Below are 27,686 nucleotides of genomic sequence, written 5' to 3'. Positions count from 1 at the left end.
CTCATCTTATGCTCCAGGAATTCTAAAATATGTCACTGATGAACGTCCTTTTCCTGTTCGAGGCTCCAATTTCAGATACCACACTGCATTGAGTTGCCATGTTTCCTTAAGCTAAGCTAAGCTAAGTCGCTTCAGTCGTGTCCGACTCTGTGCAACCCCATAGACGGTAGCCCACCAGGCTCCCCCGTCCCTGGGATTCTCCAGGCAAGAACACTGAAGTGGGTTGCCATTTCCTTCTCCAATACATGAAAGTGAAAAGTGAAAGTGAAGTTGCTCAGTCATGTCCGACTCTTCGCAACCCCATGGACTGCAGCCTACCAGGCTCCTCCGTCCGTGGGATTTTCCAGGCAAGAGTACTGGAGTGGGGTGCCATTATCTTCTCTGCATCTTCTAATACATGGCAAGAGTCTCCATCTCGCCTTGTTTCTCAGAACATTGATACTTTTGAAGAGTACTGATCAGGTATTAATATTTTGTGAAATGTTCTTCCATTGAGTTTGCCTGATGTGTTCTCATGATTAGACTATAAGATTGTCGCCTTCTGTCACCTGCTACATGAAGCTTGAGGATGCTGGTGGTGGTGGTTTAGTCACTCTGTTTTTGACCCCATGGACTGTAGCCCACCAGGCTCCTCTGTCCATGGGATTTCCCAGGCAAGAAATACTGCCATGGGTTGCTATTTCCTTCTCCAGAGGATCTTCCTAACCCAGGGATCAAACCCATGTCTCCTGCATTGTAGGCATACTCTTTACCACTGAGCCACTGGGGAAGAACACTTGAGGATTCTATGCTAAGTGAAACAGGCCAGTCACAAGGGGACAGTCACACTGTATGATTCCACTTATGTGAGGTACCTAGAGAAGTCACTTTCACAGAGGCAGGAAGTAGAACACTGGCTGGCAAGGGCTGGGGTGGAAAAGGAGAATGGGAACTTGCTGTTTAATGGGTACAGAATTTTGGTTTTGCAAGATTAAAAGAACTCTGGAGATGGATGGTGGTGATGGTTGCACACGCTTAACTATATGAACACACTTAACACTAATGAACTGGATGCTTTAAAAAGGTTAACATGATAAATTCTGTTATGTGGATTCTTTCACAATTTTTAAAAAAGAACAAGGATGGCAATGGATTAAAACACTTCAGATAAATCTCACTTTGGATAAAATGTTAGAGATGCCTAATTAGAGTTGTATATTGCATTTGATCATGGCAATAAAGACAAGTACCAGCATGGGATGCAGTGATTTGGGAACCTGCATACATGGACAGGTCAACTCATGTTATTCTGGAGTGAGTGGAGGCTCTGGCTTGTTAGGGTAGAGAAATCTGACCCTCTTTATTGGAAAGATTTTTAAACTTCTATATACTTAGAAGTCACTGTGACTCTTACAGTCTGTCAGGCTGGTTTTCTCATATGGGCTGGCAAGCCTCACTGGTGATCCAATATTCAGTAGTGATTAATAAAGGCAAGAGTTAAATTCTAAATCTACATTCTAGCTATTATGACTTTAGGCAAATTGCATAATCTCTTCAAGTTTGTTTCCTTATCTGTAAAGTGGACTGTTGTGAAGATTCAATTATCTACAGTAAGAAAAACAATTAGTATAGCTCCTGGCGTATAGCTGCTATTCAATAAATTACTGTAATTATATATAGCACCGTAAACTACTTCCCTTTAGGACTCTTGTGACTTATAACTCCTATTGCTCTTTTATGATTATAAAAAATCATTCCCAGACACTTGATGTATACATCAAGGCCTCAATAAACATTTGCTAAATAAATGGACGATGTTGAACCAACATCATATTGAACCAACAATTGGTTCAACAATTGGTCCATTATAACTCCTAGAATATTATCTGTCAATGTTAATCTCATTGTTAGTGTAGTTGGGTTTGGTTTAAGTTGCTTTTGCTACTTTACAACTAGTTGAACGGCAGGATGAGGAAGCATCAACATTTTCTACCATTAGAAGGCCAATTTAACTAAATAAACATTTACTGATGTCTTACTAGAAAGACAGCTATGATCCCTGCTCTTAAGATACTTATATTTCAGTGGAGGGTATATATTTGTACACGGTAAGTCTAGTACAAGGTAGGATATGATCCATCCAAAGAGCTATAGGAGCACAAAGAAAAGAGAAACTAATGATCAGTGGACTGTGGGGAAGACCATCCACTGCCCACCCAATTCATCCCAGACAGTATGTCAAGGCTCCAGCCTGGTTCTCCACACACGTGTCTCGTATATGGATCAAGAGAAGGCAGCAGAAGCCACAGTAGCTGTCTGGTTGAGGCTTCAAGGATCCTGATTCCCAACTCTCTTTCATGTTAAAATAACTAATATAGGGACTTTCTTGGTGGTCCAGGGGTTAAAACTCCATACCTCCACCACAGGAGGTTGTGGGTTCAACCCCTGGTATGGAAACTAGGATCCTCATGCCGCATGGTACAGGCAAAAAAAGTGCCTCCCCCCAAAAAAGTAATATGTACCCCTGTCAAATGGCTCCTAATTTAAGGCCTAATCTTTTAAGATCTAAAAGACACACCCAGAATTAGCCAAGTTACACTTTAAACCCTGTTTCACTTATTATCCCTAAGTCCCTATAAATTAAGTAGGGTATGTCCGTTTTACACGAGAAAACTATGTTACAAGTTTTCTCTAGCATGTACTGTGGTAGGGCCAGGATTAAGTCCAGAATGTGTGAGACACGTTCAATGAAGAGATTACCTTTGTTTTACAGAAGTGAAATGATATCAAATAGTTAGTTTTTTAAAATACAAGATTTATGCTCAGTTTGGAACTGTAGCTTTTCTTTGAATCTTCAAACTACTAAATGATTCAAAATGATTAGTATAAGATGGATATATTTTTAAAAATCCTTTAAAATTTACAATAACATTCATGTACCTGTTGAAACAACAAAGCCAAAAGAACCAGTGATCTAATTCTAGTTACTGCAGGTAAGTTCTTGGCATCATTGACAACAGAAGCTAATTATAGTAAAGAAATCAAAAGTTAAGCTGACACTGAGGTGAAGAAAACATGCATTGTTTCGTCGCTGCTTTTTCTGTGCATCCTTAAATTGGAACCAAATGTGGTTTTCAGTGAGGCTACCTCCCCCGCAGGTGGCGCTAGTGGTAAAGAACCCACCTGCCGTTGCAGGAGACATAAGAGAGGCGGGTTCAATACCCGGGCTGGGAAAATCCCCTGGAGGAGGGCACGGCATCCCACTCCAGTATTCTTGCCTGAAGAATCCCATAGACAGAGGTGCCTGGTGGGCTACGGTCCATGGGGTCACAAAGAATCGGACACGGCTGAAACGACTTAGCATGCTGGCAGGATGCTACCTTCAGTTCAACTATTTTTAATTTTCTAACGTCTGAAGTAGAGAAGACTGAAGTTAGCAAACAAGCATTATCTTAATTGTTTTTAAGTGCTTCAGAAACGGTGCTATGTTTCAGATGCTGTTAATTTAGTAACAGTAGACAAATCACAGTGAGGAAACAGGTCAAGAACCTGAGAAGGCTGAATGATAAAATTAAAACATTCAGCACAAGCTCTCTTGTTTAACAGCCTGTGTATGCCTGCCAAGCGTGGTGAGTGTTTATGGTTCACTGGACTGGACTGTATGCCAAACACTTCAAAGAACGTTCCAGAGAGATGGGCTAACTTATTGGAAGTTGAAAGGCTCAAACTCCACAGTTTGTTCTTATTTTTACTTTTAACTTAAAGTTTTTATTATGAAATATTTAGACATTTTATAGGATAACTAATCCAGTTTCTACAAGTCAATGACATAAATTTTTAAAAAGGAGAAAAGAAAAAAGGAGGGAGAAAAAAAGCAATGCCCTGGATTAAAAGAGACTTAAAAGATCTGAGATCCAAATACATGGTGTGGACCAACTATGAAAAGACATTTTTGAGACATCAGAGAAATTTGGTTATATTAATAGAATTGATACTAGATGTTAGCAGTAAATTTTCATGTTTATATTTTATGCTTTGTGGTATGTAGGAAATGTTTATATTTTAGAGCTAGAGAAGATATGTGAAGGGATAAAATTACATATTTGGGATTTGCTTTTAATTACTTTTATGGAGAAGGAAATGGCAACCCACTCCAGTACTCTTGCCTGGAAAACTCCATGGACTGAGGAGCCTGGTGGGCTACAGTCCATGGGGTCACAAAGAGTCGGACACGACTGAGCGACTTCACTTCACTCACTTTAATTACTTCAACAAAGGATGAAAAAAGTGATAGATGAAGTCAATGTCAGCAAACTTAATATTCATTGAGTAATTCCCAAGGTAATGGGAATTTATTATACTCTTTCTTTTCATGAAGTTTAAATCTTTCAAAATAAAATGTTTTTTTAAAAAAAACCCTCTAAACTTTAAAGTGGGAAAGGGAGTTTTGGTTATCAATCTCGACCTTCCAGACTTGTGAAGAGTCTATGAGTTATTTGCAAACTGCATAAACAGTTCTTTATAGATGAAGTTACTGTAAGTCTGTTTTATTTGCCATTGTGGTTTTTAAACTCTCTGACAAGAGGGAAAAATAATCTGAGGTCACAAAAACTTTCCTTTGTCAAAGATGCCTGAATGATACCCCTGCTTCCATATCTGACTTTCTCTACTCACTCTCCACCTACCAGCTGGAGTTATATTTAAAACAGTAAGTACAGGCATCTCACTCTCTGCTGAAACCCTTCAGTGGATTCCAGTTCCTGGAGTGAATCAAATGTTCATGGCTCACTAGGCCCATGTGAGCTAGTCCCTGTGTGTCTCTCCTGCCTCCTCTGGGCCACTCACCTGCACTCACTGTATTCCTGCCCCATTGGCTTCCGTCAGCCCTCCAATGGCCGAGGTCTGTCCCGGCCCATGACCTTCCCTGAGCTTGTCGTTCGTCTTGGAACATCCTCCCCAACCCATTGTTTTCTCCCTAATGGAAACAGTTCTTTCCTCTTTTATCAATTTTCACAATTGCTTAGGGTTTATAGTTTTGTCTCTTTACCCTACTCTTCTCCATGTGTATTCTGTTTACCACTGTATAGCCAATGACATTCCATTTTTGTTGAATTAGCTAAGAATCATTTTTACTAAGCTCCTAGTCCTGTAAGTATCATACGAATCTTGAAATTTAGAGTTGGAATTTTGGAAAAAGGGAGTATGGTGAGTATCATCAAAAAAGTTAACTGAAGCTTTGGAGGAATTAGGGTTGAGGGAGCAGGGGGAATTTGAGAGGAAAAATATCAGAGCAAAGCAAGTGATGAGTGGGTTGCAGAGTGAACCTTGCGTGGGGGAGATGATGCCACTGTGGTTCCTGGTGTGTTTGAATTCATGAACTTACATTGCCCTGTGATATCTCTGCTGTTCAGCCAGTGTCCTAACTTCCATCCTAGGTCTCTGCTGTGCACTGAAGGACAGCCCTCACTAACAGGAGGGATCAGGGGCTGGGATTTGGGCAATGACTAGAATCTCTCACTTCTGTGCCAAGGAGGAAGAGTTGGAAGAATACAGGCAAAGATACACAGCTCTAAAATCACAGGGAGATTTCAACCCACTTCTCTAAAAATTGACAGCTTTTGTACACATACAATTTGAACAAGACAGTTAAAAAATATGAGCCAGAGGGGCAAGATAGGGGTAGGGGATTAAGAGGTACAAAATATTAAGTATAAAATACATGAGCTCCAAGGAAATAGTGTACACCACAGGGAATATAGCCAATATTTTATAATAAATTTAAATGGAGTATAATCCATACAAATATTGAATCACTATGTTATACACCTGAAACTAATATAATTTTATAAATCAATTATATTTCAATAATAAAAATATGAGCTAGTGGGCTTTATTTATAACTGTACAACCAAATGGCTATTTATTAAAATTTAACACTTTATGGTGCTTATGCTGTGCTAGCCACTGTTGTAAGTGGTTTCCAGCTATTGGATCATTTGAAGAATTAGAGAGTACACATTCTTTCTCGGGTTACATAGAACATTCATAAAAGTGATCAAGTTCTGGATTACAAAACAAGTCTCAAAATAACAAAATTCATCTCTAGGTCTAATCATACATAGTAAAATGTTCCCTGACAAAGGTGAGGGAAGGCAAGGAGAGAGGAAAGGAGATGGGTGAGGAATAGGGAGCTCAGCTCTACCTAAACGTTTTATTTGAGAGAAAGCAAGCAAGGAAGGAAAGCTTCCCTGTGGCTCGGATGGTAAAGAATCTGCTTGCAATGCAGGAGACTTGAGTTCAGTCCTTGAATTGGGAAGATCCCCTGGAGAAGAAAATGGCAACCCACTTCAGTATTCTTGCTTGGAGAATTCCATGGACAGAGGAACTTGGAGGGCCCCAGTTCATGGGGTTGCCAAGAGTTGGACATGACCAAGCGACTAACACACACACAAGGAAGGAAAAAGGGGGAGGGAGGGAAATTTATCTTAAATGGCTCAGGGAAAAAAAAAAAAAAAACCTGCCGATCTAACATAGACAGACAAGGATAAGCAAATGTGGTAGATATTAACACTTGGGAAACTGTGAAGGGTGCGCGGGAATTCTTTGTAATATTCTTCTGGCTTTTCTAAAAGTCTGAAATTAAGTTAAAATTTTTTTAAAAACTTTTAGCAAGTATGGCTATGTCAGTTTATGGGTAAAGGAGTTTCACATGATATCCTTCTTACATGAATTTATAATTAAAAGATAAAAAGAAAACATTTAAACTGGGCATAGCGAATTATTCATAAGAGGAACCCCTCATGTCAGAAGAGACACTGATAGGCCAGGGCAGGCTGTCATCTACTCACAGAAGGCTGCCTTTGAGCCGATGAAACACGGTGCTCTTGGGGGCTCTGTGAGTCTAGCGCCCAGAGCTTGGTTCCCATTCTCCTTTGGAGTTGGTGGCTCCGTGCAGGAAACCATTGAGCTGACGCTTAGGCCCTGACTCCACATCCCATTTATCTACAGTTGGCAGATTTTCTCTATGATAGGATAAACACTTATTAAATATTTAAACACACCTAGCAACAGCAGCAGCAGGGGAGTCCTCTGGTGGTCCAACGGTTAAGAAAGTGAAAGTTTCAGTCACTCAGTTGTGTCTGACTCTTTGCCACCCATGGACTGTAAAAGCCATGGCACACCAGACTCCTCTGTCCATGGAATTCTCCAGGCAAGAATACTGGAGTGGGTTGCCATTCTCTTCTCCAGGGAATCTTCCTGACCCAGGGACTGAACCCAGGTCTCCCACATTGCAGGCAGATTCTTTACCATCCGAACCACCAGAGAAGCCCCAATGCAGGGGATGAGGGTTAGATCCCTGGAGAAGTAAGATCCTACATGCTGCAGGGCCACTAAGCCCATGGGGCCACCACTAAGATCCTGCATGCCCCAACTAAGTTCCGATGTAGCCAAATAAATATTAATAAATAAGTATCTAAAAAAAAACCCACACCTAAAATCTACCTACCCATGATTTAGTTTCTGCTCATGTATGCCAACATTGTTCAGCTGGTATTTATAGGACGCTGCTGTAAACAAAGCACTGTACTTTATATAGTAGAAAAGTGTAAAAATAAACACAAGACTTGGCAGATGCTTGCCCCCCAAACCACAATCTGAGAGCAGAAGGAAAGGTCCAAGTGTCTGTGTGTGCCAGGGGCTACAGGGTCCACTTTCATTTTTGCTGGCTCATTGCATGTTCATACCCAATTCTGTGAAGCAGACTTCATTATTCCTGTTTTACAGATGAGGTTGCCCAGAGAAGTTATTAACTAGCCCCAAGTTGCACAACTACTAAGTGTCAAAGCCAGGAGTTTACCTCAGGTCTGTCTGACTCCAAAGTCCATGCATGTGCTTTCCACACTGCCATGTTTATAGAAGTCACAAAAACATAAATACTGTAAAATTTCATTTACTCCACACTCTTGGGCATGAGTCATGCTGGACAGATGAGTAAGTGAAAGTTCATCCTCTAGGAAAAAGGGCATTGCTCCAGACCTTCCTGGTTAGAGCAGAGAATGCTCCAGGAGTCTCTGGGGAAGAGGCTTTTCCTCCCTGTCCTCTTTGTCCTCTTGGGACTCAGTGGGCATTTGAAGCCCAGCACATGGTGTGTGCACACATACTAAGTCATTTCAGTTGTGTCTGACTCTTTGTGACCCCATGGACTGTAGCCCACCAGGCTCCTCTCTCCATGGGATTCTCTAGGCAAGAATACTGGAGTGGGTTGCCATTCCCATTTCCAGGGGATCTTCCTGACCCAGGGATGGAACATGAGTCTCTACATCTCCTGCATTGGCAGTTCTTTACCACTACTGCCACCTGGGAAGCCCCTTAACACACGGTAGCTTAGTGGTAAAGAGTCTGCCTGCAATGCAGGAGAAGCAGGAGGCTGGGGTTAGATCCCCGAGTCAGGAAGATCCCCTTGGAGGAGAAAATGGCCACTCACTCCAGCATTCTTGCCTGGAGAATCCCATGGACAGAGGAACCTGGTGGGCTACAGTCCACGGGGTCACAAAGAGTTGGAGATGACTGAAGCGACGGCATACATCCACAAAGGTAGATTCACTGGGGGAAGGGGAATGGGGGTGGGATAAGGGGGACAATACTAAGGATAAGTAACTTCCAAAGTTAGGAAGAAGTAGTTGCATATAGGAGGGTGTGGTTTTTTTGTTTGTTTGCTGTTTAAGGTCAGTTATACTGCATTGAAACAGTAACTTATAAGTAAAAAGTGAGTATTTTCCCCCATCATTAGGACACTGATTAAGAATGAGAGTTAGCAGACAGAGATTGAATTCCAGCAACACTACTTTACTAGCTGTTCGAACTTCTGTGTTTTCTCATCTGTAAATGGGAATGATAATACCTATCATCTAGGGGTATTGTTAGGCTTAAGTGAGACAGTATGATTAAGGTGCTTGGTACAGCGCCATATGTATCACCAGTAAGCAATAAAATACTTTTATTTTTACAACATCCCTGTAATGGCTGAAGAGTATCCTGTCTCATGGCTGTGCCAGGATTCATTCAACCAGTCCCACATTGTTAAACATTTGGACCATTTTCAATATTATCCATAATATAAACAACAGCAAAAATTTCCTATACATGATGGTAATTTCTTTAGGATTAAATCCTGTAAGTGATGTGGTAAAGCAAAGAGTGTCAACCCTGTAAACCTGTGACACACATTATCACATTATCGATCAATATATAGTTTTAGCAAGTTAGTCTTTTCTATGTTGAAAGTATCTAGTCAACTCTTACCAATAGTAAATATCGTTTTAAAAAGAAATATGCTGATGTTGTAGCCCCCCCAAATCACACTGTTATTTTACTCTATTAGATGTTTCAATCTCTTCCTTTGTTATATTATAAAGCTCTTGGGTTCTAAATTAATTAAAGTATGAAATTGGCAGTAAAATAGAAAAAAAATGAAATGGGTAGAAATTTTAATGTAGCATATTACAGACATGCTGTTTTAAAGTCATTTATGAGGGGATGAATTACTCCAATGATGTTCAAAATACTCCCTGGAGCCTCCCAGATAGGGAGGGTGGGAACAGGGATAGGGAGTGTTGACGGTTGGAATAACTTTCATCCTTCCTCATGTCATCCACATTTAACTATTTTACATATTGAACTTATTGGTAAGTTGATCTGAAGGATTCTGGACCTGAAAATAAAACCAAAAACACACTTAATGCAAGGTTTGGGGACAACTGATATTCTGTAATATAAAATAAAGAGATAAATAAAATAAGGTGAATCTTTTGCCCACATCTTATACAAAACCACATATTAACTAGAGTATAACGTTAAATGGAAAAAGCCTCCATATCCTATCAGAAAATATGGGCAAGCAGTTGACTTTTTTTCAAGCACCCAGATAAAGGTAGACCATAATGAGAGGCAAACTTTGTCTGTGTTGGTTTTTCCTAGAGTGTGCCTCTGACACAGATTCAAACTGGTTTTACAGCCAAAGAAGTGTAGAAACACTCCATGTCAATAATAGGGTCTGGGTGGCTTAGGCCATTACTTCTTTCACCATCCCCAGATCACCCTTGAAATATACACTCTAAAGAAAACAAACCCAAAAAAGTAAATAAATAAAACTGCAAAGAAAGTCAGCATAACTTAGGACCTTGGGCTGCCAGCGGACTCTGGTCACTAAGCCCGTCCTCTCCCTAGGCATTCGGAGCTGTCAGCACCGCTCTCTGGAAAGAGTAACGTTGGCATCAGCTTAGAAAGGCTCTGAGAAGTTCTTCAGCAGAAAAAAGACTTAGTTTACTCAACCTTTCCTCAACGTATCTGACCGTAGAACCCTTCCCTGGACAATACCTACTAATAGCCATAGAATTTGGGGAGCACACCTTAGCAAATGCTGGGCTATTTGAAAATAAATGGGAAAATGGGAAAATGCTGGCTGAGGTGTCCTTGTCGGGGATATGCTATCCACTTAATCACTCTCTCCACGTTGAGATTTGCTGACATCTAGTGCCGATGCTTTAATTTAGGACACGCACGTAATTTCTTCAATATACTGCTGCTCACTGACGTAAAAGCCCCCTCCTGCAGACTGCCTTGGATTTAACTTCTTGCCCATCACCATTATGATGCATGTATATCTTGGAATATTATGAATTTACATACATGATTCACTGGGCTAAAAATGTGTATTGGCTTATACTTTGGCTCTTCCCTTGCCTTTTAAAATATGCCTTATGAACTATACATACAAAAACTGTGTCAAGTACTTCTTGCTCTAACTTTTTGTTCATGAACGGCACAACTGTGTTTAGGGCATAGAGCTAGAAGGTTCAGAGAGGTCTGACGATTCTAGAAAAACTCAAAATTGTTCCTGGAATGAAGATACAAGTTTTTCTTTTAGTAAATTCTTGAACTTTCTTTTACCCTTCAGGTTCTAAATTGAGGGAAAAGAAAAAGAAAGAAGAGGAAACCGTAATATAACCACAGTGATGAGCATTCTCCTGCCCCAGGACAAGGGTTACTCGGTCCATCCATTTAAAATTAATGTCAATGAAAATTGTAAAATGTTAGGTTTGTGAGTATAAGACTCAACTTATGATCCACATTATATGTGTCTCTGTATGTTTAATAATGGCAGTGCAAATTATACCTGTTTGCACAAAATATTAATAACTTCCAAGATTTTTGCTGTTAGTTCAAGATAATCAGATTTCATATATTCATAAGAATTCTGGTGCTACAAAATCCTGGAATGTCAATTTTAATTGAGTATCACTTAATAACTCTGTAAAGCAGTCTTATTCACTGTAAGATAGGGTTAGTATTTTTGAGTGTTTGTAATCTGGATTATGGAGAAGACAATAGCACCCCACTCCAGTACTCTTGCCTGGAAAATCGGACACAACTGAGCGACTTCACTTTCACTTTTCACTTTCATGCATTGGAGAAGGAAATGGCAACCCACTCCAGTGTTCTTGCCTACAGAATCCCAGGGACAGGGGAGCCTGGTGAGCTGCCATCTATGGGGTCGCACAGAGTCGGACACAACTGAAGTGACTTACAGCAGTAGCAGTGATCTGGATTAAATAATATTTAATCTAATTTTAAGGTTTCCCAGTTGGCACAGTGGTAAAGAATCTGTCTGTCAATGTAGGACCACAAGGGTTAGATCCCTGGGTTGGAAAGAGCCCCTGGAGAAGGAAATGGCAACCCACTCCAGTATTCTTGCCTGAGAAATCCCATGGACAGAGGAGCCTGGAGAGCTACAGTAAACGGGATCACACAGAGTTGGGCACAATTTAGAGACTACACAACACAATTTAATTATTGCTGGGAACCAAAGAGCAATTTCTGTGTGTTTAACTGGTTCACTCACAGCTAAAGTTTTTGTGAATATAAGCACGTTTGTATGTTTTGTGCAATTTCTGCTTCTAACTGGAATATGGCACTGACAGTTAACATGCTGGTTCTTTTGTTGAGGTTTCTCTGTGACGTGTGATGACTCAACTCTCAAAATTACATGAAATCTGTATTCACACACTTCGTCGGGATGTCCTTTGGTGTTCATCGGATCCAAACAAAACCCTAACTCAGTGTGAACTCAGCACTTGAAATTTCATGTTTTAAAGTGCTCATCTTGAAAAATCATAATATTACTTAATATAGAAATGATAACACAATTTTTTTTAAATTTTGTAGAGAATTTGTGGGTTTTCTATCAACACATACTTGGATCTCAGGCTGAGAAATTGCCATGGATGATAACCATTCATTCATTCAACAGTATTTATTGAGGCTATTGTGTGCCTGGTACTGGGAATCCAACAATCAACAAACTGCCGGCCCTTATGAACAGCCTTACAGTCTGATGGGGAAGGAGGACAATAGACAAGTAATTATATAATTTCAGATAGTGATTCGTGCTGTAAAGAAAGTGCAAGGGATAATGGAATGGACAGTGACAAGGACAGAAGTGCTGTTGAAGAGAGGTGGCACGAATGGCATCTTTTTGGAGCTGACATTTGAGCAGATACCTAAATGAATATTGTCTGGGAAGGTTTAGAAGAAGAGCAAATGCAAAAGCCTTGAGACAGGAATGCACTTGGAGTGTTTGTTGAGGACCAATAAGATGGCCGGTTGGGCTTCCTGGGTGGCTCAGTGGTAAAGAATCTGCCTGGGACACGACTGAGCAACTTCACTTTCACTTTTCACTTTCATGCATTGGAGAAGGAAATGGCAACCCCCTCCAGTGTTCTTGCCTGGAGAATCCCAGGGATGGGGGAGTCTGGTGGGCTGCCGTCTATGGGGTCGCACAGGGTCGGACACGACTGAAGCGACTTAGCAGCAGCAGCAGCAACCAACGCAGGAGACACGGGTTTGATCCCTGGGTTGGGAAGATCCCCTGGAGAAGGAAATGGCAACCCACTCCAGTATTTTTGCCTGGGATATCCCATGGATAGAGGAGCCTGGCGGGTTACAGTCCATGGGGTCACAAATGAGTCAGACACTACTTAGTGACTAAACAACAACAAAAATGGCTGGTGTGGCTGAATCACAAGCCAGGGAAATAACGTCAGAGAAGTAGCCAGGGGTCAGATCACACAAGGTCTTATTATGTCGCAGTAATGACTTTGGGGCTGTTGGGGAAAGAACTGGGATTGCAGAAGGCATGCTTGAGATAGACAAGAGGTAGAACTCCTGTCTCAGAAAATCTTCTGTTTTCCCCCTTCTAAAAATCAACTTTATTGATTTACATACAACAAAATGTCCCCATGTTAAGGGCACAATCAGATGAGTTTTGGCAAATATATATATCCATGCCACCATTACCATAATCAAGATGAAGACTATTTACAGTATCCCCCAAAGTTCCCTTGTTCTCTTTTGCAGTCAGGGCTCATCCCCTGACCCTCACCAGAGCCAGGAACTCACTGGCCTTGGGGGACTCATTATTTTTAGTGTGGGCTTTAAGGACCTAGATCTGGGCTGCCCAATATGGTAGCCACTAGCCGAATGTGCAGATGGTGACTGCAGCCATGAAATTAAGACACTTGCTCCTTGGAAGAAAAGTTATGACCAACCTAGATAGCATATTCAAAAGCAGAGACATTACTTTGCCAACAAAGGTCCGTCTAGTCAAGGCTATGGTTTTTCCAGTGGTCATGTATGGATGTGAGAGTTGGACTGTGAAGAAGGCTGAGTGCCAAAGAATTGATGCTTTTGAACTGTGGTGTTGGAGAAGACTCTTGAGAGTCCCTTGGACTGCAAGGAGATCCAACCAGTCCATTCTGAAGGAGATCAGCCCTGGGATTTCTTTGGAAGGAATGATGCTAAAGCTGAAACTCCAGTACTTTGGCTACCTCATGTGAAGAGTTGACGCATTGGAAAAGACTCTGATGCTGGGAGGGATTGGGGGCAGGAGGAGAAGGGGACGACAGAGGACAAGATGGCTGGATGGCATCACTGACTCGATGGACGTGAGTCTGAGTGAAGTCCAGGAGTTGGTGATGGACAGGGAGGCCTGGCATGCTGCGATTCATGGGGTTACAAAGAGTCAGACACGACTGAGCGACTGAACTGAACTGAACTGAGCTGAATGTGGCGACTTTAATGTAAATCGAATTAAATGAACAATTCAGCACCTCAGTTGCACTAGCCTTGTTTCAAGTACCTAATAGCCACATGTGGCTAGTGGCTGCCATATTGGACAGGATGGGTAGGGACTTTTCCATTACTGCAGACAGTTCTATTGGGCAATACTGAGATGAAACCCTGGTGGAATGTGACCTTCACCACACAGAGATAGGCCAAGCAGCCTGTGAGCTGAATAAGCTGTACATTTTGCATCACCCAGCTGTATGTTACTGTGTTTATTACCTTTATTATAAGTAGTCAATAAAGCCATGCTTGGGCTAGGGTTTTTAAGGGGAATGGTATGATTGTGCTATGATAATGGTAACAGTAACAATGGAGCTGCTCACTACACAGAAATTCTCCCTGCATTACTAAGTTTAAGGGATGTCCTATTTTTATTAAGTGGAATGATTTCCCTTATGACTTCTAAGGCACAATCTTAAGTAAAATCAAACCTAAAAATCATAGTCTTACTAAGTCTGTGTGTGTGTGTGTGTGTGTGTGTGTGTGTTTTGGAAGGGAGTACTCAGATGCAAATATTTTGCAATAGAAACATTTGTTAAACCTAGTAGTGGTTTTTATATTATTTTTCTGTACATCCTTGAAAGTTTGAAATATTTTTTTAAAAGGAGGTGTTCATTTTAAATGTTGGACAAGAATAGTTAATGTTATCAAGATTGTTCATGACGTGAATGAATACAGGTTAAGAACTGTGTGCGTGGTAGTATATATAGCACAATGGTCAGAACAGCCTAAGGGTCAGTATAGCACAACAGTTGAGTGTACTCTGGAGCTAGACTACTTGGGTGTTAATTATGCCACTTATTGGGCTTCCCTGGTGGCTCAGACAGTAAAGAATCCACCTGCCAATGCGGGAGACCTGGGTTCGATCCCTAGTTTGGGAAGATCTCCTGAAGAAGGGAATGGCTATCCACTCCAGTATTCTTGCCCGGAGAATCCCATAGACAGAGGATCCTGGTGGGCTAATCTGTGGGGTAACAAACAGTCGGACATGACTGAGCGACTAACACTTTCACTTTCATGGCACTTATTAGCAGTGAGACATTGAGCAAGTTACCGAACTTTTCTGTGCCTCAGTTTATTCATCTGTAATATAAAAAAGATAACAGTAGTACCTGGCTCATAAGGATGCTGTAAGGATTAACTAAATAAATGTGGAGAGCCTGGCACACAGTAGACACTCAGTGTGAATAGCTATTACGATAAGGCTGAGAACGATACAATTTTGGCTTTTTAAAAAAGGATATCCTCCCTCCGTCTTTTATTTTTTTTAAGAAATAAAGGACTTGAACAGTCCATCAAGAATGTTAACAACTGAGAAATCTAATTGATAACAGACTTAACTTTCTTCCTTTAAACATTAATTTTTATTGGAGTAGAACTGCTTTACAATGTTGGGTTAGTTTCTACTGTACAGCAAAATGAATCAGATATACATATTCATCCTCTCCCTTTTGGACTTCCTTCGCATTCAGGTCCCCCACAGGGCATTATATAGAGTTCCCTGTAATTTTCTTCTTTTTTACTTATTTTCTAGACATTCTATGTCAAGTGATTCTTTTTGGACTTAAAACAATAGAAACCAAGACACAAAATATTGGCTTTGAAACCTTCCCTCAAAGCGCCCTGCAGTCAGGTAAGCAGTAATTTTCCAAGTGTGATCTTTGGACGAGTAGCATCAGCAGTACCAGAGAACTTGCTAGAAATGTAAATTCTCAAGCTCCAGCCCAGATGTATTCATTCTGGAGTAGAGCCCAGCAATTCATATGTTAGCTTTATATTCAATTCTGAACTTGCTAAAAGTTTGAGAATGACTGTGCTAAGGCATAACATGTGGCTCTATACTTGACCTCTCTCATGCTCACATAGTGATAAGTACTGCCAATCACTCTTCCTCAAATACTCTGCAGCTCTTGTGTACAATGTCTACCCTTGGACATACTTTCTTTGTGAGCCTCTCGAGAGCTACTGCTTCTCCGGATTCTCAGTGACTGCCCAGTGATAGAAAATGCAAATGCTTCCTGGAGCCAAGCAGGTAATTTGTCTCAAGAAGGCCTGGTGCATGACCTTAAAGAGTGAAATGCTGGCCACTGCCCAAACACGTCCACATTTTTCGCAAAGTTAAACTGCCTCTGGCTGAACAAAAACACATCTAAGCCAAGTTTGGCTCCTGGCCACCATTTGCACTCTCATGTCTTGGCGAATTCTCTCTCAAATCACTAAGCAGCTATGATGCAGTGGAAAGACTGAGTGTGGAACAAGGAAGAAAACCTTGATTTGAAGCCCAGCTCTGCTAATTGCTAGCTGGGTGGTAATAACGAAAATAATGTTAACTTCTCAGCTTTAAATCTTCTCATCTGTATAATAAAGACAACCCTACTGACCTCATAGAACTGTTTTAAAAATTAAGATAATATACTTAAAACATCTGCCCTATAATAAGTCCTCAGTAAATTTTTCATAGCGCTTGCGGTTTTTTTTTATTTCTTGAAATAGAATTGATTTGTAATATTGTGCCAATTTGCTGTACAGCAAAGTAAATCAGTTATCCTATTTTGATTATATTCTTTATTCTGCTTGTATTTATGAACAATTTAGTTTAGCCTGCTTATTCTCAATGGACAAGTTTGAGCAAACTTTGGGAGATGGTGAAGGGCAGGGAAGCCTGGTGTACTGCAGTTCATGGGGTTACAAAGAGTCGGACATAATTTAGCAGCTGAACAACAATTCATTCTATTGGGGAAGCCCATGGCTCAGCAGTAAAGAATTCACCTGCCAGTGCAGGAGATATGGTTTGATCCTGGGGCCTGGAAGATCCTCTGGAGAAGCAAATAGCAACCCACTCCAGTATTCTTGCTTGGGAAGTCCCATGGACAGAGGAGCCTGGTGGGCTACAGTCCATGGGGTAACAAAGAGTTAGACACGACTTAGCAATTAAACAATAACATTCATTCTATTAGACTTTGAATTCCTTTGGGATGTTTCTTTGGGACAGGGATTAACTTCTGCAATCTTCTCCTTTTAAGTTCCTATAATACCTACTTCAGTAATTAAGTCCCTCTCACATCCACCCCAAACTTCAACGAAAGCTTGTCAATGTCCAGGGTAGGTATCTGAAGTGACATATTCAATTCTCAGTAGAGATGTACTTTTCATAGATGAAAACATGAGGCCCACTTCTAATAACCCCCAAAGTTATGCTTCCCTTCTTTTTTCCACATAAAAAAGAACAAACAATGATGATTGTTCCAATGTCAAGTGGAGGCCTCTTGCTCCTTACATTTGACCAGGTTTGTTAAAAGCAATACAGGAAGTTTAGAAGTGCCATACTAGAAATTATGAAAAGAAAAAAAAAGAGGGTTTCAGTTTTAATTTTGACAATTCAGATATAAGTGATGCTGGGATGATGCTGGTAGAAGAGGTGGGTATTAGAACAGCTAACATTAGATCCCCAGCTCATTTTTCCCATCTGGAATACTGAGGCAAGAATAAGAACTGTTATGCATCCTATAAAGCAGGTTATTATGCAATTAAGATCATGGCATTAGGGGAAGTGGAAGGACACACGTGTATTGCCTGCACATAAGCAGGTTAGGGGCTTTCTGCACTCCTATGATTTTATGTTTGGTCCTAACAATCTTCTTCTTACTTTATAGGTATCCATGCCTAAGTGCCTGTAAAGAATTCACATATTGGATTTGGCTTGGTTAATATAATTTAATACACAACATATAATAATTTTAATATATTATTTATGTTAGCTTTCTTTGCATAAATGATGAACTTTGCATCTATGCTGCTGCTGCTGCTAAGTCATTTCAGTCGTGGCCAACTCTGTGCGACCCTATAGATGGCAGTCCACCAGGCTCCCCCGTCCCTGGGATTCTCCAGGCAAGAACACTGGAGTGGGTTGCCATTTCCTTCTCCAATGCATGAAAGTGAAAAGTGAAAGTGAAGTCGCTCAGTCATGTCTGACTTTTAGCGACCCCATGGACTGCAGCCCACCAGGCTCCTCCGTCCGTGGGATTTTCCAGGCAAGAGTACTGGAGTGGGGTGCCATTGCCTTCTCTGTTGCATCTATAGATTCATTAAATAAATGACTTTCAGGTTAAATGATCTCATTTTTGAACTGCTTGAAAATTTACCTCCTCTCCCTCCCATTAACTATGCTTTAATCCAGGGTATTTCTATTTTTTTCTTTCAAAATTATAACCCTTAAACACAGGACAACTATGGTAACAACTGGGTTTAGATATCAAATTTAGTTTTGGAAGTTTGTTTCTAACTAATCTAGGTTCCATATGGATAAAGAAACACTGGACCCAGTCAAATGGATTATGATTGATAAGCCAGTTTTCAGTAGGGAAGAAGTAGTTATTTTGTGAAGGCACAATTTAGAATGAAATATTCAGATGCAATTTTTAAAAATTTCATTTCACATCAACAAGGAAAATGTGACTTGGTGATGCTGACATGAAAGTACATGACAATGTTAGAACTGCACAATGGCATTATCTTTCTTGTTCACCTAGGCTTTCATCATGTTGTTGCTGTTTAGTTGCTAAGTCATGTCCGACTCCTTGTGACCCCATGAACTGCAGCAGGCCAGGCTTCCCTGGCCTCCACTATCTCCTGAACTTTGCTCAAACTCACGTCCATTGAGTCAGTGATGATATCCAACCATCTCATCCTCTGTTGTCCCCTTTTCCTCTTGCCCTCAATCTTTCCTGGCATCAGGGTCTTTTCTAATGAGCTGGCTCTTTGCATCAGGTGGCCAAAGTATTGGAGCTTCAGCATTGGTCATAAGAAAAATCTAATTTCACCACAGGTGTAACTTCTCTGTCACAGTAGAAAATAATTTCCATTTAAAAGCCATATCTAATTTCTCACCTTAGAACTAAAAATCAGTTCCAAGAACTTTTGTGTAGTGTACCACCAAACTACGGTTAAAATAGAAACAAACAGTTTCCTGCATGAATCAATTCTTTAAGAAAAACTTTATTGAAGATTATTTTCTTCAAGTTAAGTAACATTATCTCTCTTATACAGAGATACCATTATTTTTGAACAGGCCAGGTAGAATTGAGCAAGAAAATAATTAACATTTAAAGGATTTCTAAAACGCATTTCTTTAGAAGAAAATTGTAGATAATAATTAGTGAAAGTCAGTACTAATACCTTTTAGGAATGTCTAGTTTATAGACAATTCATTTCAAAGCATCAAATTTTATTTATTCAGAAAAACCTAATGTGGTAAATATAGCCTTGGCAGCTACAGAAAACTCGAATGGGGTCATGGACTGTACTGATGTATCTGTTTTGTGCCAAATGTTTCAGAAGTTTTGAGGTGGTGCACTTATCTAAGGTTTCAGAAAGCAAGAGTTTCCAGAATGATAAGGGAAAGGGGCTGACTGTACAATATTAAAAAAAATACTAGCTTTCAATTAATATATGAATGTATTTTGCATGAGGAGACAGTTTCCTAGCACACAGTAAACATCCTTACAGCCCCTTGAGTCACTAAGAGGAGATCCTGAGGCCTAACAAAAGGTCTGGGCTTAAAAGTTTCTTTTTTCTCTTATAAGAAGTGGTATAAAAAGCACTCTCTGGATCTGAGAGATCCTGGTGATTTGACTTTGGACAAGTAACTTAATTCCTTCTAGTCTGTTTCTGTAAATGGAGTCAACAATACCTGGCAGAGGAGTTACAGGAGTGTGGGTGGGATGATCTGTGTGATCATGTTATGTCAATTATAAAGCCATAAGTGACTAAAAGGTAGTTACTATTTTGTACAAGACTGGCCTAACCTTTCCTGCCTATGTCCCTTGTCTGTAAAATGGGTACAGACCAAGGTCTGAGAGCACCTGAACTTGAGCAAGTCATTTCTTTTTCGGAAGTGTTTCCTAGCAAGGTTATTATAACATTATGAAGATCAAATGTTATCGTGTACGTAAATGCTATGACAAACATATACCAAGAACGTAATAAATGATAGCTGTTATTACTCTCTGAGGGTAAGGAGCAAACAAAACTACTTAAAAGACTTTGGATATGTACTTAAATTCTGTACACATCCGAGGTATTTTTATTTGCACTATAAACTGCAAAGACGTATATGGAACGAGGAAACAAATGGCGTCTGTGCTTCCCAATGTGGGGGAGGGAAGGCAGAAAAGGGGACTCAAGAGCCTCAGCGGCTTGTAATAGAGGCGGGAATGAGAAGGAGTGTGACAGAAAAAAAATTAAGTAACACTCCGAGAATCAATTCACTATTCTCCCCCTTTTTCTCTTATGACCTCCAGCCTTGATTAGACCATTTCACTCAACTTCCCAGCCCGCCATGTCGCTGGACATTTATTTACTGTACCTTCTTCACTGAGAGCCTTTCATTCCCCTCCCCTTCTAGGAGCCGTGAACTTCAGACCCTCTGCTTCCGACACCCATTCCCTTTAACTCTGTTTTTAACCAAGCTTCCCTGCATCCTTCCCTCCGCCTAAGGGGGAAGTGAGCTTGATCGCACCGCAGGGCATCCTAGGAAATGTGGTCTCTCATACTCATTTTGCTTGGGCCTTAGAATGGGGACGACGACAAAAGAGATTGAGCTAGAACTACAACTTCCGGAAGGCAACGTGAGTGAGTCTCTTCCTGTCTGCCCCCATTCCTATTGCTTTCCTCTTCCTCCTCTCTGCGGGCACCGAACAGCTTTGCCTCACGGTACTTGCAGTTCTTTGTGGACGAAAGCTCCTAGTACTTGATGGCCAGGAGAGAGGCTGAAAGACTCTAATTCCCAGAGGGCAGAGCGAAAGCTGCGCCTGCGCAGTCTCAGAGAGGGCGTGTATGTCTGTGTGTCTGAGGGAGAGAGAGCGAGAGTGAGTGAGTGTGAGTGCGGGGTAGGGTGGTGGCCGTTACGTTCGGGGCAACGGCAACGGCAGTGGAGAAGTAAGAAGAGAAACAACGTCCGGCGCTTCCGCCTTCGCTTAGGAGGAGGAGGAGCTGGTAGGGAAAGGAAAGTGATTCGCCCTGGGCCTGGACGAGACCGAGTCGGGCCGCCGGGGGTCTGGGCTATGAGCCTTTGAGGGTCGCTTGGGACGCGGAGCGAGACTCGAGAGCCGAGAACTATGTCTCAGCCGCCGCCGCCGCCTCCGCTGCCGCCGCCGCCGCCACCTCCCCCAGAGGCTCCGCAGACTCCGCCGTCTCTGGCAGCGGCGGCGGCGGCGACTCCGGGGGGGCTCTCGAAGCGGAGAGACCGGAGAATCCTGTCTGGGAGCTGCCCGGATCCGAAGTGCCAGGCGCGTCTGTTCTTCCCGGCCTCCGGTTCCGTCAGCATCGAGTGTACCGAGTGCGGACAGCGGCACGAGCAGCAACAGCTGCTGGGGGTGGAGGAGGTGACCGACCCGGACGTAGTGCTTCACAACCTGCTGCGGAACGCGCTGCTCGGGGTGACGGGGGCACCCAAGAAGAACACAGAACTGGTTAAGGTGATGGGCCTTTCAAACTACCACTGCAAACTGCTGTCGCCCATATTAGCTCGCTACGGAATGGACAAACAGACCGGCCGGGCTAAGCTGCTCCGGGACATGAACCAGGGCGAGCTGTTCGATTGCGCTTTGCTGGGTGACCGCGCCTTCCTCATCGAACCGGAGCATGTCAACACGGTGGGCTATGGCAAGGACCGCTCCGGAAGCCTCCTGTATTTGCATGACACCCTCGAGGACATCAAGCGGGCCAATAAAAGTCAGGAATGCCTCATTCCCGTGCATGTGGACGGGGACGGGCACTGCCTGGTGCATGCTGTGTCCCGGGCCCTAGTGGGCCGAGAGCTCTTCTGGCATGCCTTGAGAGAGAATCTTAAACAGCACTTCCAGCAGCACCTGGCCCGGTATCAAGCGCTGTTCCATGACTTCATTGATGCTGCTGAGTGGGAGGACATTATCAACGAGTGTGACCCTCTGTTTGTACCGCCTGAGGGGGTTCCCTTGGGCCTGCGGAACATCCACATATTTGGCCTCGCCAATGTGCTTCATCGCCCTATTATTTTGTTAGATTCGCTCAGTGGCATGAGAAGCTCTGGTGATTATTCAGCCACCTTTCTGCCAGGGCTCATCCCTGCAGAGAAATGCACCGGCAGAGATGGTCATTTGAACAAACCAATCTGTATCGCTTGGAGTAGCTCTGGTAGAAACCATTATATCCCCTTGGTAGGCATAAAAGGGGCTGCTTTGCCTAAACTGCCTATGAATTTGCTTCCTAAAGCATGGGGTGTGCCTCAGGACCTCATTAAGAAGTACATCAAACTTGAGGAGGATGGTGGTTGCGTTATTGGAGGAGACAGAAGTTTGCAGGATAAATACTTACTTCGGCTTGTTGCTGCTATGGAAGAAGTCTTTATGGACAAGCATGGTATCCATCCTAGTTTGGTGGCTGATGTCCATCAGTATTTCTACAGGAGGACCGGGGTGATAGGAGTTCAGCCTGAAGAAGTCACAGCAGCTGCTAAAAAAGCAGTAATGGATAATCGCCTTCACAAATGTTTGCTCTGTGGTGCCCTTTCTGAACTTCATGTTCCTCCAGAGTGGTTGGCTCCGGGAGGGAAACTGTATAACTTGGCAAAAAGTACTCATGGACAGCTGAGGCCTGACAAAAATTATAGCTTTCCCTTGAACAATTTGGTTTGCTCATATGATTCAGTGAGAGATGTCCTGGTACCAGACTACGGCTTGAGTAACCTGACAGCTTGTAATTGGTGCCATGGCACATCTGTGCGAAGAGTTAGAGGAGATGGATCTATTGTGTATTTGGATGGGGACAGAACTAATTCCAGGTCCACTGGTGGCAAATGTGGTTGTGGATTCAAACATTTTTGGGATGGGAAAGAGTATGACAATCTACCAGAAGCTTTTCCCATTACTTTGGAATGGGGTGGAAGAGTGGTCAGAGAAACAGTGTATTGGTTCCAGTATGAAAGCGATGCATCTTTGAATAGCAATGTGTATGATGTTGCGATGAAACTTGTTACCAAGCACTTTCCAGGTGAATTTGGGAGTGAAATCTTAGTTCAGAAAGTTGTCCACACTATATTGCATCAGACTGCCAAAAAGAATCCTGATGATTATACTCCTGTAAATATAGATGGTGCTCATGCCCAAAGATTTGGAGATGTACAAGGACAAGAGTCGGAGTCCCCGCTCCCAACTAAAATTATTCTTACTGGACAGAAAGCGAAAACTTTGCACAAGGAGGAGTTAAACATGAGTAAAACTGAAAGAACTATTCAACAGAATATTACGGAACAGGCGTCTGTAATGCAGAAACGGAAAACAGAGAAGTTAAAACAAGAACAGAAGGGGCAGCCCAGGACTGTTTCTCCCAGTACTGTTCGTGATGGCCCATCCTCTGCACCTGCCACCCCTACCAAGGCTCCCTATTCGCCAACCACTTCTAAGGAGAAAAAGATCCGAATCACAACTAATGATGGACGGCAGTCCATGGTTACACTTAAGCCTTCAACAACCTTTTTTGAACTTCAGGAAAGCATAGCCAGAGAATTCAACATTCCGCCATATTTACAGTGTATTCGATACGGCTTTCCTCCTAAAGAGTTAATGCCACCCCAGGCAGGAATGGAAAAGGAGCCAGTTCCTTTACAGCATGGTGACAGAATCACAATCGAGATTCTGAAAAGTAAAGCCGAAGGGGGTCAGTCTGCTGCTGCCCACTCGGCCCACACTGTGAAACCAGAAGACAGTGCTGTCACCGGCAGACTGTCCTCTAAGGAGCTTCAGGAGCAAGCTGACAAAGAAATGTACTCCTTGTGTCTTTTAGCAACGTTAATGGGTAAGATTGGCTTAACTCAGATGGTGTTTCGTAACTGTGAATGTAATATACTGAGTTTTTCTCATGTCTTTGTAGAAAAAAATCTGGTCAGCGTAAAAACTGATTATATATTTTAGAAGAAAACTATTTTCTTCCGTTTTTTGACAGTGGATAGATGTTAGTGTGATTCTCTATTGAGTAAATCCTGGGAAAACATAACTAAGAAAGTGAAAGTAGTCCCTTACTGTCACCAGATTATTTAAGTGTAATGTATTGCTTGTCATTTTTTAAAAATCATAGCGTGATGGCTCCATTTACAGCCTTTTTCATTTTTTAACCCCTTTGGCTCTTTTGAGCATGTATACCTTGTCCCTTGTCATTTATTTTTAAATTTCATTTTCTTGTATGTCATGTGATTTCAGGACTTCCTGTTTGATGAATTGCAGTTTCTGGGTTACATGCTCACTGCGCTCCCACCTAATAATCTCTCATCCATTTCCTGTTCTCCCTTTCCTAGTCCATCAGCTTTTTCTTATTTGTACATCGGGATTTGTGTTTTAAATAATTTGCTCAGTGACTCTTTGCCATCAGTTATAATGAACTATTATAACTCATGAAAAACATAATAAACAGAGGTAGATGTTAATGGGATTCCTTAAGAAGCATTTCTTTTTAATAATTCAACACAAATTAAAGGAAAATATATTGTCAACCAAATGGGTGATTTAAAGCTTTAAATGATTTGGGAAATGATCCAATGGTGTACTTTTTACATTATTTTTATTGGCTAATCTTTGTTTTTAAATTACTGTTAGTATGCTTTATTGAGGCTTTAAAGTAGAAGTAAAACAAATATATTACATATTAGAGGGGCCTTATTTTTGCTGAGATGAGATCTTTCAAGTAAAAAAGTGATCTGGGTGTTTTTTGTCTTTTCTAAGAGTACTAAATATCAGTGAATTGGGCCTTGACCTTCCAAAATGAAGATAATTTATTTCTGGCTTAAGTTTGGGGGCCTAGTTAATAGGGGATCTATTAATACGGGATCTATCTACGCAAATTTATAACTTAATATTGCTGACTTTATTTTGTCAGACGTAATTATTGAATTGGGGGATATGTCAAGAAATGTACTTACTAGGGGCAGTTTACGTTTTTCTGTCTTTTAAGAGTTTTTAGTTTCTTGGAGACTGTGTGGAGTAAAGGAAAGTAAAGGAAAGAGAGTAAAGATTGTGATTTCTGGAGTCAGAAAGTCCTACAATTTGAATTCTGCCTTCAGTACTTGTTAGTGGTTTTAGGCAAGCTGCTTAACTGCTCAGGTCTTCAGTTGCCTCCTGTACACAGGATTACCTCTTGTAAGTTGATTCTTAGGTAACAGTTATGTACTCCCAGAACTCTGTAAATTAAATAATACCAGCACAGAATGGGTAAACTTAGATGTATGCTGAAGGCACGTTTTAAAGAAACCGTAATCTCCAGGTCAGAGATTAGTCAGGAAAAGAGGTCTTTCTCAATACAAGAGGATGTGGCTCATGTCCAGCCTTGGATGCTCAGCACCTTGTATAGTGCCAGGCAGGTAGTAGGCACTTTGGAAGGTTTTTTGATTGAATTAAATAGATGACATTAACATAGCTAAAGAAAGGCTGTGTCAGCAGAAATGGAATGGATGGTCAGCATTGAACATTGAAAAACAGTTGAAAAGCAGAATTTGGCACTGTTTATACAGTGCTGTACAAAGGAGAAAGATGTGTCAACTGGGGCTCATGAAAATTCTGGTAACTGAAAGGTAATCTCTGTTGAGGGGCAGGACTATTTGATCAGTCTTTACCGTGGCCTGGCTGAAAAATCTGTATCCCTTTACCGATTCCATAGTCATCAAGCTTCTAGTCTAATCATTTAGCTTCCTGATGTAAGTATTGATGTGGAGGTGACAGTGAGGTGAGGCTTATATTCATTTGGAGGTTGTGTTCTCCATGGAGATTAAAAATGCAGTGGCACCATTGAGATTATGATCAGTAGTCTAAAATTCTGGCCAGCATAATAATATAGTACTATTTCATAATGAAAATTAGTAAAATATAATTCTTGTTTACGATTAGTCACTTTTTGAGTTTGAATTGAGGTTTCTGGACCTTAATGTCTGAGTACTGGACTGTGGACTGCAAGGAATTGACTAAGATGATGTATTCTTGTTAATGATCTCTTCTCTTTCCACCTCTGGCATTTATGTTGCTGACCTTAAAAACCCACACATTTCATTAACTCTCCCACTTCTACTCCTGACACAGAATTTAAGCAGAGTGCTTTGCTAATTTTATGGTGGTGTTACTTGACTTTCTGCTTTAAAGTACGAAAACAGTGCCTGGCCCGTATATTAGTCCCTCTGTAAGCATTAGTTTTCTACCTCTAATTCTCTCATAACTGTATTTGAATTATGTAGAAGATACTCTCTTTATTTGGCCATGCTGTGGGACTTGTGGAATCTTAGTTCCCCAACCAGGGATTGAACTTATGCCCTCAACAGTGGAAGCACGGAACCCTAACCACATTACTGCCAGGGAATTCCTGGGAAGATTTTCTTAAAAGTGCTAGTTTGTAAAAAATCTCAATATGGGGATAGCTAAGTAAGTACACACAACCTTATGTGAATGAGTGCCAGGAACTCTTGATGTTTAGATTGGAGAGGGCTAGAAAATGGGAAATGACAGGGTTTACTAAGAAAACTGTAAATTTCAAAGTGCAGAAATTGTGAATTACCATGTGTTAGTTTAGCAAATAGCTCATCAAGTTTTCTGCTGTTCCAATAGCTGGCTCCTTCTCATTTAGGTTAAGGCTTTGATATCACTTTCTTAAAAGAGGTTTCCTCCTGACCACCTTACCCAGGGGTAAGGGTTTCAGAGACCTTTACTAAGCCACTCCAAGTAGGTTCCCTCTGTTATGGCACCCTGTTCATTTCCCTCATAGCACCTGTTACAAGTTTTCCTGATTTTATATGTTGGTTTACTTACTACCCTATCACCTAGTACTGGCCCTCCACTTTCTAGGTGCTAAGTACATGCTTGTTGAATGAATGAATGCAGATCCTTTCAGCAAAATGTCTGCTATGAGCGAGACTGTGCTGTAGATACAAAGATAAATCAGACATGATCCTTGCCTTCCGTAAATTTACCTGTAGGGTCTCAACTGAGGACTTCCCATACTTTTATAGCTTTCATTTATAATTTTTATACATAAAGAAAAAGGAAGCTGGAGACCTGTTGATGAAAGCCATAAAGATATAAGATATATATGTGTGTATGTATGTATAATGATTGTGTATCCATATTAAATAGGCTGACTTCTTGATAGCCAGAGACATGTGGTTTCTCTATTGTTTTTTTAAGTAGGATATTTATTAAATAGAATTTATATTTCTTGTTTGTATCAAGACAGTGAGTGCATCAATCTTTTGCTCAGTTCATGGAACTTGTCACTTTGAATCTAATGATGTTAGTTAAAAATGAAATAACAGTGTTCTTACCTGTAATATTTCACAGATTTTAATCTTCTTTATCCAGACCAGTTGGACGTTATTAAACAATTTTTACACTGTTCTCTTCATTATTTATACAATATGTGAGTGACTCTAACTCTGGCTTTGCAAAGGCCAGCTTTTTGTGGTAGATGTGACAGACAGTACATCATCCACTGTAAAGACTAGGCTAATTTCTTTT

At 41.3% G+C, this 27,686-nt stretch overlaps 1 protein-coding gene and 2 long non-coding RNA genes across 3 annotated transcripts in view; 2 read left to right on the top strand and 1 right to left on the bottom strand.

Moving 5' to 3' along the window:
• Positions 1-3,214: 3,214 nt before the first annotated feature.
• On the top strand, positions 3,215-12,089 carry LOC129626751 (uncharacterized). Its single transcript, XR_008702177.1, has 3 exons — positions 3,215-3,608; positions 10,937-11,080; positions 11,986-12,089. It is a non-coding gene; the product is annotated as an uncharacterized LOC129626751 (long non-coding RNA).
• LOC129626750 (uncharacterized) lies at positions 9,451-20,844 on the bottom strand. The gene is made up of 2 exons (XR_008702176.1): positions 20,528-20,844; positions 9,451-9,691 (listed from the first exon to the last, which is right to left on the bottom strand). It is a non-coding gene; the product is annotated as an uncharacterized LOC129626750 (long non-coding RNA).
• A 96-nt stretch (positions 20,845-20,940) lies between these two features.
• The window catches only part of VCPIP1 (valosin containing protein interacting protein 1), a 28,454-nt gene continuing 21,708 nt past the window's right edge, over positions 20,941-27,686 (top strand). Inside the window, exon 1 of the mRNA XM_055546144.1 lies at positions 20,941-23,994. Within this exon, the coding sequence (XP_055402119.1) occupies positions 21,279-23,994 (2,716 nt within the window). The 5' untranslated portion in view covers positions 20,941-21,278. The remainder of the gene's footprint in view (positions 23,995-27,686) is intronic.

This window comes from Bubalus kerabau, chromosome 14 (genome assembly GCF_029407905.1).
Source record: "Bubalus kerabau isolate K-KA32 ecotype Philippines breed swamp buffalo chromosome 14, PCC_UOA_SB_1v2, whole genome shotgun sequence".
Lineage (NCBI taxonomy): Eukaryota > Metazoa > Chordata > Mammalia > Artiodactyla > Bovidae > Bubalus > Bubalus kerabau.
The sequence above is the reverse complement of the archived record's forward strand: the minus strand, read 5'-3'. Positions and strand labels throughout refer to the sequence as shown.